The sequence below is a fragment of the Mustela putorius genome, unplaced genomic scaffold, assembly GCF_011764305.1.
Source record: "Mustela putorius furo isolate JIRA1106 unplaced genomic scaffold, ASM1176430v1.1 tig00001419_pilon_pilon_pilon, whole genome shotgun sequence".
Lineage (NCBI taxonomy): Eukaryota > Metazoa > Chordata > Mammalia > Carnivora > Mustelidae > Mustela > Mustela putorius.
Window position 1 is genome coordinate 189,885 of NW_025421736.1, and position 12,394 is coordinate 202,278.

Sequence of the window (12,394 nt, forward strand, 5' to 3'; positions counted from 1 at the left end):
GATCCCAGGGTCCTTGAGCCTGCTTCTCCCGCTTGCTTTCTCTCAACTCTCTTTTTCTCTCTCTGACAAATAAATAAAATCTTTTTAAAAAAAAGTTTGTCCTACATTTTTTTTTAATCGAAGTATCATTGACGCACACCGTGTTATGTTAGTTCCGGGTGTGCAACACAGGGATCCGACGAGTCTGTATGTGACGCCCATCACAAGTGTGGCTGCCGCCTGTCACCGTACAACACGATGGCAGCACCACCGACTGTACTCCCTGTGCGGTACCTCTCATCCCCGTGACTCACTTGTCCCACGACCGAAAGCTTCTCCCTCTTCTCCTCACTCGTGCTGCCCCTCCCCCTCCCCCGCCCCTCTGGCAACCCTCAGACTGTTCTGTGTATTTATCATCTGTTTTTGCCTTTTGCCACGTGTCAGTGAAATCATATGGTATTTGTCTTTCTCTGACTTATTGCACTTAGCATAACACCCTCTAGGTCCATCCATGTTGTCTCAAATGGCAAGATCTCATTCTTTTTTATGGCTGAATCATAGTCCATTTTATATACATTTTATACATACGGTCTCTTCTTTATCTCTTCATCTGTCAATGGACCTTAGGTTGCTTCCATATCTCAGCTATTCTAAATGATATCCTTTTGAATTAGTGTTTTTGTTTCCTTTGGGTAAATACCCAGTAATAGAATTACTGAATCATAGGATATTTCTATTTTCAATTTTTTGAGGAAACTCCATCCTGTTTTCACAGTGGCTGTACCATTTTACATTCTCACCAACACCACCTGAGGATTCCTTTTTCTCCACATCCTTGCCAACACTTTTTAATTCTTGGTTTACACTTGATTTTAAAACATTTTCATCAGGAAATTCGCTTAGGAATCTAGTTTGCCATATTACATCTCCATTTATCTTATGAAACCCTCCAACATGTAAGACTAGCTCAAGAAAATTCATGAATTGTGTGTCTATTTCACTTATAAGCATATATACAAAAGACTCAATAAAATACTAGATAATGAAATTCAACAGTTTATATTTGTAAATGCATTCTTTTTTTTTTTAAAGATTTTATTTATTTGACAGAGAGAGATCACAGTAGACAGAGAGGCAGGCGGGGGGGGGGGAAGCAGGCTCCCCGCTGAGCAGAGAGCCCGATGCGGGGTTCGATCCCCGGACCCCAAGATCATGACCTAAGCCGAAGGCAGAGCCACCCAGGCGCCCCCTTCATGATTTTTAAAATGGCTTCCAGCCATTACTGGAATAACAGCTAATGGACTTGCGTTCCTTCCAAAGGGAGTGGGGAGGAAACCCAAGAAAACTGAACAAAATACAAAATATAGGAAGCAACTATTTTCTTTTTTTTTTTTTTAATAGTCGGCCAATTTACTTAGGGAGCAACTATTTTCAAACACTGGACAAAGGACAGCACAGGATTGTGGTCCCTAAAATAAAGGAAATCAATGACATAAAGTCTACAATTTCCCTGGTTTTCCGTGCAGAGGAAAGACTGCAGGGAAGAGAATCCAATCAGAATGTGACGTCCTGACGAGTTTAGAAGACAGAGTCAGGGTTTGGAGAGCCAAGGCATTTACAATTTTCAGATGGGGGGGTCAGTACTAGAAAGTAAAGATCTACTCAGAGTCCCAGAAATCTACAGTAGGGTCTCCCAAGTTATTCTACACAAGCAGTCTGCAAGCAGTGCCCTCTGCATATGTGAACACGAAGCTTAACAAAGAACATCCCAGAGGACAGAGCCAGGGACTATCAGAACAAGGAACTTCCTTTTCTTCCCAGGTAAGGGTCTTCATTATTCAAGCTTAAAGGGTCTGGGATTTACCTTGGACCATAGGCTGCTACGTGTTTCCCATGTTGCCATTTATAAGTAGAGGTTTTGTTTTGTTTGTTTTGTTTTTAAAGATTTTATTTATTTATTTATTTGTCAGAGAAAGAGAGAAGGCACAAGAAGGCAGAGTGGCAGTCAGAGGCAGAGAGAAAAACAGGCTCCCTTATGAGAAAGGAGCCCAATGTGGGACTCAATCCCAGGACCGTGGGATCATGACCTGAGCTGAAGGCAGAGGCTTAACCAACTGAGCCACCCAGGCTTCCCTGTAAGTAGAGGTTTTATTGTTTTATCCTAGTCTTACCCTCTCATTGTGTTTTTGGGACACGTAAAACATTTTTCAGCTTATAAATCACTGAATTTATAAACTGTCATACATTGATTGTGTTGGGAGGACAAATAACATATTTCATTTTTATTTTTTCATATCATTTCATTTTATTTATTTATTTATTTATTTGACAGAGATCACAAGTAGGCAGAGAAGCAGGCAGAGAGTGAGCGGGGAGCAGGCTTCCCTGCTGAGCAGAGAGCCCGATGCGGGGCTCGATCCCAGGACCCCGGGATCATGACCTGAGCCAAAGGCAGAGGCTTAACCACTGAGCCACCCAGGCGCCCTATATCATTTCATTTTTAAATCAAGGGACCACAAGAATCTACATCAGACCTTTTGAAACAAACTACACGTAACTCAGAGAACCTAAACTGTGAGCTGAACTCCGCAGCTGGCTGGAAGTCTCACAGAGGCTCTCCCTTCGGGGTCCAGCGTGTTTGTTCCCGACACAGCAGAGTGCAGAGATATGTGAACAGCCATGAGAGTGTACTACAGCAGAAACAGCCACTGTCCTCCAGTATCCGCTCTCCCGGTCCTCTGTGACTATAGAATCCCTGACTTTTAGTCAGACATTTAGCCCTCTAACATCCTACGGTTTCTGGGCTTCCTTGCTGCTAGGGGCCTGTGGCAGCTTCCAGGTATTTCCCTAAAGAGACTTTTGGCCTGAGGCATCTGTGCCCATCCTTACCCCCGCCGGCCAAAAACTAGAAGCACTTGTTGGAGCAGCCACCTTGGATCATGAAAGAAGCTTGGGAACGGAGCCCATAAAGGCCGAATAAGATAAAAGAAACTTGGATCCTTACAGGTTCATGGAAAAGAGCCACCATTCAGGCCCAGGGCTGGCTACCTCTACGCCTTTGCATGAGATAAATGAAATTATCTTTTGTAAACTGCGCAAAACTGTCCAAGTCCTGTAACTGTAATTCCAGGGACCCCACTTAGTGTATTGTATGTGTTCAACCACATACGGCCGCACTAAAATTTCCCTGTTATTCTGGGTCTTTGTGATTCAGGGCCAAATAGTATCCTAACTGCTACAGAGCATAAGTTGGAATAACCAGTTTGGGGAGAAGTTTAGCAATACTTCGTAAAACTGACATATGCATATCCTATCATCCCTATAATATACTATTATAGTGGTTCTCAAAACATGTTCCCTGGACTCTGGATTCTCTGAAGGTTAGCAAGGTCAGATTTATTTGTGTGACACTGAAACATGACTTGCCTTTCCACTGTGTTGACGTCTGCATTTATGGTGTAACAGCGATGGCTAGGTAGCACACTCTAGGCAGTCATACCAAACTGTAACAGTACTCAGCAAACTCTTCACTGCCACGTGCGGGGAGGTTGAGGGGAGGAAAAAGCAGTGTCACTTAAGAATTTCATTGCTTGGGGACACCTGGGTGGCTCAGTGGGTTAAAGCCTCTGCCTTGCTTGGGGACACCTGGGTGGCTCAGTGGGTTAAAGCCTCTGCCTTTGGCTCAGGTCATGATCCCAGGGTCCTGGGATCGAGCCCCGCATCGGGCTCTCTGCTCAGCGGGGAGCCTGCTTCCTCCTCTCTCTGCCTGCTTCTCTGCCTACTTGTGATCTCTGTCAAATAAATAAAATCTTTAAAAAAAAAAAAAGAATTTCATTGCTTGGGCACCTGAGTGGCTCAGCGAGTTAAGCCTCTGCCTTCGACTGGGGTCATGGTCTCAGGGTCCTGGGATTGAGCCCCGCATCGGGCTCTCTGCTCAGCAGGGAGCCTGCTTCCTCCTCTCTCTCTGCCTGCCTCTCTGCCTGCTTGTGACCTCTCTCTCTCTCTCTGTCAAATAAATAAATAAAATCTTTTTTAAAAAGAAGAGTTTCATTGATTGAGCAATAAAAGAACTATTTGTTGTATTGTCTTGACTTAACAGCTCCTAATATTCAGGGTCACAGCATGAAGGACACGGCTGAAGTACAACAGGGCCATCCGAGCTACTTACACAACCATTCATCTGGGCAGCTGCACTTGCCACTTTTTCATGAAACACTTTTTTACTTAAAAGAAAACTGACAAACTATGTTTATTCTGACTTGCATATCCTTGAGACACTTTCTTGAAAATGAATAAAGTCAACATGTGACTTCAAAAAAAAAAGAGCGATAGTATTTGCTGTCAATGATAAAATTTGAGCTTTTAAGCAAAACCTACAATTTTTGAAAACTTGTGTCTACCACCATGAGCTTAAAGCTTCCTGATGCTTAAACATTTTTGATATTATATAACAAAATGTGTCAAAATTTGGAAGATTTACTTAACTCAGTGAACCAGTATTTTTCAAATGACCAATGAAGACATGATGCTTCAAAATTATACATAAGTAAAAGATCAATTCAGCGTGAACATACCGTACTTCTTCTAGAACACAGACAAAGAAATGAAATCACGTCCAAAGGAGAAAAATTCGGCAAGGGCTCAACTTTCCAGCGGCAGCGCCCAGGACCAGAGCACCGTGGAGGGAGGAGCCGGAAGCTCGAGGGAAAGAACTGTGCCGAGTCTGGACTTCCCTTGTCCTCGGCTGGCATTTCACAGGTTACCCACCCTTTCGTTCCTTGGGGGTTCCAAGCCCTTGACAGGCCGAGGCTGATGACCATGGCTTCCCACTGTTATCACGTGGCATGGAAGTGACCAGACCGGCCCAGGTAAACCCTCACAAACTCACCACAAAATCATCAAACTCTGGAGGGCCCCTGAGAAGCAGCAAGCCTGAATCTCCTCACGGTCGTCCTCAACTGTCCCCTCCTGCTGTCTGCCGGTTCCCAGCACGAGGACTCAGAGTGACCTAATGGCACTTTCGGACTGTGTCCCATCATGGAATCGTGCCCTTCCTGGGAACCAGGGGCCAGATCCAGCAGAGTTTAATGTGACAGAGCAGAATGTGCAAATCCTAGGGGTGGGTCGCTTAAAGCAATGGTGAGATACCCCAAGCCCTGGGTTCTTAGGGCGCTGTTGTTCCTGGAGCCACATACTGTATCTACTGGGGCACAGCACAATATACTGAGCTTTCACTTGGTGTTTATAGCCCAATTCCTCAGGCTACTGTCCCATAGCTGGGACATTTGCTAAGTCTCTAAGAGGTCACTCCATCTTTGTATTAGATGAGCTGCTTATGGATAATTCAGGATATTAGAGAAACAGTGGCTTCCATGGCAATTCATACATTGTTGCATTTCTTGCACTGCAGAGTGAGTTCCTTGATCCAAAGTAATGTCATACATGATACCATGTTGGTAAATCAGGGTTCTCTAAGGCTCTGGATAGTGATATTACTCTGATTCATGGTGCATATGTGGATCTGAGAAAGCAAACCCGTATCCAGAGCAGGTGTCGATTCCAATAAGGGTGAATCGATGCCCTCTCCCAGGTGGAAAGGATCTGCCGGAACTGACTTGTCACTGAGTCATCTAGGGATGGAGCCATATCAGACCTCAGCACTGATCTTGGCTCTAAGAGGTCAGAAATTCAGCCACAGTAACAATTAGACAAGTTTGATGAGAGAGAGCCCATGTTAGTGGACATAACCAGCACTTCTGCCACCATGGCAATTCCCTTCATGGGCCTGCCAGACGAGCACAAGGGTAGCCAAGGACAGAAGCTGGCTGACATCTGGCCATCCACTTTGCCATTCAGTGACCCCTCTGCGGTGGGTATTGACATGAGGCATAAAGATGCACACGTTTGTGAGGTCTTCTACAGGCTCGTCTTCTTTTTCAGACTGCCCTGTCTCCAGTATTCCCCCCTAGCTCTTTCCAAGTCCTGGGCCAGCCCCAAGACATCTGTCACCACACAGAAATTCATGTGCACTCTTTCCCTAGACTGTTACTCTGTCCACTCCACTCTCTCCCTGCAAAGTGGAAACCCAAGGGTACTGCTCAGAGCTCTGCCCTCTGGAGGGTTTCCCCTCATTACTTTCCTTTAGAAGCACCCTGAGCAGGACTGTAGTTCAGCAGTGAACCATTTTAAGCTCACAGCAACACATCAAGTCGACCTACCTGTGAACCAGATCTGAATTTTTCTTCCTGTCTCCTGAGAGAGAGGCATCAGTGGAACAAGTAAGGAGACATGAGGGCCACAGCCACCTCTTCCTGTAAATGGCAGGAAGCTTGCATCCAATTCTTCTTCACTGTGCAGCGAGTTCCTACTGAGCCTGCTTATCCTACTGACGTCACAGGTCCGTCAGCATTGAGCTCGGGACAGGCCAATGTGGTTATGTGGTGGTGTGGTGCCCCACAAGCAGGTACTAAGCCTATACCTGGATCCAGCAGTGTGCCAGAAGCCACATGGTTTTGCTTCAAAACCCACAGAGTGTGCACTGCAAAACCACGGAAGCATGTCGAAGGTGTCCTATAGAATCCCTACTTCCCACAAATAAGTCCAACCTTACCCCTCATTCTGCCGAGTGGCACGGGAACCCATCCTCCAGTCTGGGTCTACAGAGGCCTCATTTCTTCTGGGCTCCACTCAAAACTGGCGGTCTCCCAAGTCATTCAACAAATGGGCCAGAACAGTGTTCCCAAGGATGCGGACTACAACATCCAGAGATGCATCAAGGGCTATGCTCCCCTTCTTCGTGATCCAGACGCAAGATGCAACAACTTACCATCATCTTGGAAACAATGCCCTGTCTTGCCCTACAGCACACTCCGAGAACTTCACTGATGACAGGCTGCACGACTACGGAGGGTCTCTCTCCCATCCTCAGATCTGCATTGTCTCATCAATGACAGAGCCCTTGTCACTTCCTTTTTCACCACGTCCAATCAGCATGATGTTATCAGTGTTATGTGAAAGTCTAGGGTAGATTAAATTGAGGAAGAGAGCAGGAAAGTTAAAACCATCTCCCTTGAAGGGAGATAATATGTTTGGCTGTTCTTCCCATAAAATGTGAACTGTTGGGGTGCCTGGGTGGCTCAGTCAGTTAAGCGTCTGCCTTCTGCTCAGGTCATGATCCGCAGTTCCTGCAATCAAGTCCCACATTGGGCTCCTTGCTCGGTGGGAAGCCTGCTTCCCCTCTCCCTCTGTCTGTCACTCTGGTACTTATGACCTATCTTTCTCTGTCAAATAAAGAAAATCTCAAAAAAAAAAATTTTTTTTTTAAATGTGAACTGCTTTTGGAAATTTACTCTCTGCTACTGGAAGTTGAAAACAATGTTCCCAAATCACTAACTGTGTTATCTGGTGCCAGAGGCGCAATGATAGGTTCCAGCAAAAACAGCTCAACTGACACACTACTGTGATTGGGGATACCACTTGGCTACATTGGTGGCGGTTCACCACCCTTTACTGAGCCCATCTGGATTTTGCAGGAGCCATTCAGGCGAACTGAAGATGCCACGGGGAGCAGCACCTGTCTTTGAGAGCAACGCACTCTCTGCAGTCCGGTCGGACTGCACCGTTGCTTCTGACTTACTCCCCTTGCTGGGAGGGGGAGGGGGGTTTCAGGGGCTCCCACTGTGCTCTTTCTGCCACGAGTCTTATTCCACAGATCGGGGGTCAGGATCTGCTCACTGCTAGGTACCATCATCCCAAGTATGCCCTGGGACCAAAAACAGAACCACAGGACTTGGGCCAGGACCCCATTTCTCAGCTGGCTCGCACACCCTCCGCTCACCAGGGCTCCTGATGTTCCAGGTGCCTCGGCACAAGTATCTCAGGTCCTGTTCCCGAAAGCCTGTGAGAGGTCTGCCTCGTCCCTCCGCCAAAGTCAATTACCCGTGAAGCAGCTCTAGGTCCCTCGGGGGAAGGCCGGGAGGACCCCTGAAGGGCCGAGCCTCCCTTTCAAACCGTGGGCTCCGGGGCTCAGAGCAGGCTCGGATTTTAAGAGTGAGGGATGGCGCCTTCCCACTGCAGCGACTGGCCTGTGCCTTCTGACCGCAGACTCTTCCCTTCCTCCCGCGGGTTCGCATCAAACCCCGCCCCAGTCCGCTGCCCCGCGATCTCAGCCCACCATCGCCGCGGGGCAACCAGCAGGGCCACAGCTCCCTGCGGCTGCAGCCTCCCGGGCGGCCCCTCCGGCCTCCAGCGGAAGCAGAAACGCGGGCGTGCGCCGCGGCTGGGGCTCCGTCGGCCGGGGCTCCGTCGGCCGGGGCTGGGTCTGATGGGCGCCGAGGGGCGCCGAGGAGGCGTCCCCAGCCCCGCGCGTCTGCTCCAAGCCGAGCCTTCTCCTGGGTTTCGCCGCCGGGCCAGATCCGGGGGCACGAGGGCGCGGAGCCGCCAGCCGCGAGCAGGGCGCGAGGGCTTCCTCCCCGAACGAGGGCGCCTCAGCGGGGACTACGGCGTCCCCGAACTGTCCCCCGGGTCCCACGTCCCCCTCTCTCCTCCGCAAACGTGTACGGGGCGCCTGCGCCGCGCCCCGCAGTCTCCGCTCCCGGGCGGCGAGTCGCACAGCGCCGCCTCCTCCGGGGGGACCCCCGCGCTCCGCGGCTCTCTCCGCGCCCGACCGCCCCCGGGACTGGGCGGGGCTTGCGCGCGCCTGTCCAGCGAGGGGCCGCCGCCTGCGCTGCGCCGTGCGCGCCCCGAGCCCCGCGACGGCCCTTCGGCCCTCCCTGGCACCCGCCCGAGGACAGCCGCCCTCGAGCACCCCCGCGCGGGCGCACCACCCCGTCCACGTGACCGGCCCTCGAGACACGCCCCAGGGCCGTGCGCCCCACCCCGCTCTCGACGCTTCTGGTTGGCCCCCGTGGGCCCCTCCTAGCTGCCCGTCTTTGGAGCGGCCCCGCCCAGAGAGACACCTCATTGGTGTTCGCTCAGAGTAGGGGCGGGCACGGCGGAGACGCGCGGAACTTGGCCTTCGGAAAGGGCACCCGACCGGGATGACGGAGAGAGGCGAGCGGCGCCGCAAAAGGCCGAAAAGAGCCGGAGAGATCCGAGTATGACGAGAGCAGGGCAGGCTGGCCGGAAGCAGACCCGAGCGCAGCCGGAAGGAGCCGAGTTCGCCCGAAGGGGCCTGAGCGCGGCTGGACGTTGGGGCTTCGCCCAGCCGGCGCCATGGCTGCCGAGGGGACAGCTGTGGCCGGAGGCGGGGCTGTTGGCGACCGGCTGGCCAAGGACAGCTTGCCGCAGTCTCAGTGCCCGGACGCGGCCCCGAACCGGCGGCGCGGCTCGTCGCTGTCGCGTGACGCCCAGCGCCGAGCCTACCAGTGCTGCCGGGAGTACTTGGGCGGGGCCTGGCGCCGAGTGCGGCCCGAGGAGCTGAGGGTTGACCCTGTGAGGTGGGAGGTCAGGGGTTAGCTCTCCGGAGCCAGCGCCGGGGTCAGGGGTCGAGCTCGGCCCCGGGAACCCCGCGTTGCTGCGGCTCGGGCGCGCGCGGGGCGGGGGGCGCGCGGGGCGGGGGGCGCGCGCGGGGCGGGGGCGCGCGCGGGGCGGGGGCGCGCGCGGGGCGGGGGGCGGCGGGGAGGCCGGCCCCGGGGCGGACGCGGGGGCAGGTGCCGCCGGCCGCCGGCTGAGCGCACGCCGCTGTGGGTCCGCAGCGGAGGCCTCAGTAACCTGCTCTTCCGCTGCTCGCTGCCGGACCAGCTGCCCAGCGTGGGCAGGGAGCCCCGGGAGGTGCTGCTGCGGCTGTACGGGGCCATCCTGCAGGTGAGGACGGACGAGGGCCGCCGTGGCGCCGGCGTCGGGGCCTGCCCTCCCGCCTGGCGGGTGGCCGTCGCCCCGTCGCGCCGCCGGGGCCGCGGAGGCCCCGGGGCTCAGGGGCTTGTCGGCTCCGCGGGAGCCTGGCGCGGGCGTCTCCAGGCGGTGGAGCAGGCGGGGCGGTGCTGGGAGGTCAGAGCAGACGCTCCTGGGTTGGCCTCCGGCCCCGCGTGACTCTGCCCCGTGGCTGTCCATCTTCCTGCAGGGCGTGGACTCCTTGGTCCTCGAAAGTGTGATGTTCGCCATCCTGGCAGAGCGGTCGCTCGGGCCGCAGCTCTACGGAGTCTTCCCAGAGGGCCGGCTGGAACAGTACATCCCAGTAGGAGCCCAGCCCGGCCCGGCCCTGACCTCCCCGAGGCACCTCCTGCCCCCAGACCCTGACATCCCCCCCACCTCCGTTCCCCACCCCTTCCCCCTCCAGCCCCAGCCCCCTCACCACCCTGATAGGTTCCTGGGTGCAGAGCCGGCCACTGAAAACCTGTGAGCTCCGAGAGCCAGTGCTGTCAGCAGAAATCGCCACGAAGATGGCCCGGTTCCATGGCATGGAGATGCCGTTCACTAAGGAGCCCCACTGGCTGTTTGGGACCATGGAACGGTGAGTCCGGAGCCGCCTCAGGGCCCTTGCACACCTGTTCTGAGCCCCGATCCTGCCCGATGCTACCCTGGGCTGCAGCTGAATGTGTCGGTGACTGTCCCGCTGAGTGGATCAGGTGTCCCAGTGTCTAGCGCGGGACTCTGACACAGAACAGGCGTCCGAGTAAGGCAGACAAGCCCTCCAGTGACCGGAAAACGGGTAGGACAGCCCGGCCTGGGGAAATAGGAAGGGATAACAGACGGAGCATGTCTTCTTCTTCGGACTTCAGGTACCTCAAGCAGATCCAGGACCTGCCCCCGACTGGCCTCCCGCAGATGAACCTGCTGGAGACCTACAGCCTGAAGGATGAGATGGGCAACCTCAGGTGAGGGACGGCAGGGTAGGAGAGCGGCACAGCGCAGCGCAGGAACCAGTGCTAGGCACCGACTGAGGAGCCTCCCCAGTATTTACTGAGGGCGGGCTCAGGGCCTGGCCCACGGGGTGACTGGCCCTCCTCTGGTCACTCCTGCTCAGGACCCATGCCCCCTGTTCTCCTACAGGAAGTTGCTAGACTCCACCCCATCACCCGTGGTTTTCTGCCACAATGATGTCCAGGAAGGTAGGAGAGAGCACCGGCATCCCCTAAGGAGAGGGGGGCCAGAGGGCCCTGGAGTCACTGGAACTCCACCCCGTTTTCCCAGGGAACATCTTGTTGCTCTCAGAGCCAGGAACCACTGACAGACTCATGCTGGTCGACTTTGAGTACAGCAGTTACAACTACAGGTGAGGGTAAGAGGCTGGCCTCCGTGGCTCTGCTCCCACAACAGCCTGGAAAGCAGACTAGGCCTTCCTCTCTGCATCCCAGCTGCCCAGGGTATTTGGGACTGAGTGTCCACCTTCTTCCCCCAGGGGCTTTGACATTGGGAACCATTTTTGTGAGTGGGTTTATGATTACACTCACGAGGAGTGGCCTTTCTACAAAGCGCAGCCTGCAGACTACCCCACCCGGGGGCAGCAGGTATGTGGACCGGAGGCTGGGGAGCGGGACCTGGCCTGTGAGGGAGGAGGAAGGTGAGGTCTGGGAAGAATGGTGGGGAAGGGTGTTCACTGGGAAATGTTCCGCAGTCTCCCCATGGTCTGACTCTGTCTGTCAACCTCAGCTCCATTTTATTCGCCATTACCTGGCAGAGGTCAAGAAAGGTGAGACCATCTCCCAAGAGGACCAGAGGAAACTGGAAGAAGATTTGCTGGTAGAGGCTAATCGGTGAGGAGAGACGGGGCAGCACGGAGTGCAGGGGAAGAGGGGCTGAGGAGGAGGCTGGCAGGCCGGCTTCTGGGACTGCAGGAGGGGGCAGAGCGGAAGAGTCAGGACCGTGTTGGCATTAAGGCAGTGGGGGAGAAGTTTGAGCTTTGGGGCTTGACCAGCCTGAGGAACGAGATCCAGGTGATGCCAAGTATGCTCGGCACCCATGTCTGTCCTGCCCTCCTTAGATACGCTCTGGCGTCCCATTTCTTCTGGGGCCTCTGGTCTATCCTCCAGGCATCTATGTCCACCATAGAATTCGGTTACTTGGTAAGTGACCCAGATGGCTGAGTTAGGTGGGAGGAGGGGGAACAGCAGGGGCCTCATGTTGCCCAGGAAATCTGTGGGCAGACGTGGGGGGGGAGGCAGGTGCTAGTCTCAAGCCTTCTCACAGGTCTTCTGGGGGGTTTCCTTCCCTAGGAGTATGCCCAGTCTCGCTTCCAGTTCTACTTCCAGCAGAAAGGACAGCTGAGCGGCTTCCCCTCATCCTGACTCTCCAGCCCCCAACTCCGATTGTTCCGGGAGCCTCCAGGGCAGGACCTTGGAGGGAGGCTCTGGGGACTGGGCTGAGCCTGGAGCAAGCCTGGGCCTGAGGATGGCCCGCCTGTCTCCACCGCAGGCAGATGGTGGGAGAGAGCCCCTGGCTGTGTACCTTGAGACAATAAACAAGCTTCTTCCTTCAC

General features: G+C 54.0%; 1 protein-coding gene across 2 annotated transcripts; it reads left to right on the forward strand.

The window, feature by feature from the left end:
* Positions 1-8,995: 8,995 nt before the first annotated feature.
* Positions 8,996-12,393, forward strand: CHKB (choline kinase beta). 2 transcript variants are annotated; one of them, XR_006608855.1, is made up of 11 exons: positions 8,996-9,416; positions 9,675-9,783; positions 10,040-10,153; positions 10,296-10,429; positions 10,698-10,793; positions 10,969-11,027; positions 11,110-11,191; positions 11,318-11,426; positions 11,597-11,672; positions 11,900-11,981; positions 12,132-12,192. XR_006608855.1 is itself a non-coding variant. In XM_045087538.1 (11 exons), the coding sequence occupies exons 1-11, from the start codon at positions 9,193-9,195 to the stop codon at positions 12,201-12,203; spliced, it is 1,185 nt and encodes a 394-aa protein (XP_044943473.1). In that variant the 5' UTR covers positions 9,003-9,192; the 3' UTR covers positions 12,204-12,393. The 2 variants fall into 2 exon arrangements, 1 of the variants encoding a protein (XP_044943473.1); XM_045087538.1 differs by having other exon boundaries at positions 9,003-9,416; positions 11,569-11,672; positions 12,132-12,393.
* Position 12,394: the final 1 nt, after the last annotated feature.

Coding starts and splice junctions, on each gene's coding strand:
- CHKB (XM_045087538.1), top strand. CDS start 9,193: ATGGCTGCCGAGGGGACAGCTGTGGCCGGAGGCGGGGCTGTTGGCGAC. Junction 10,794..10,968: donor GATGAGATGGGCAACCTCAG/GTGAGGGACGGC, acceptor GTTCTCCTACAG/GAAGTTGCTAGACTCCACCC. Junction 11,673..11,899: donor TTGCTGGTAGAGGCTAATCG/GTGAGGAGAGAC, acceptor TGCCCTCCTTAG/ATACGCTCTGGCGTCCCATT.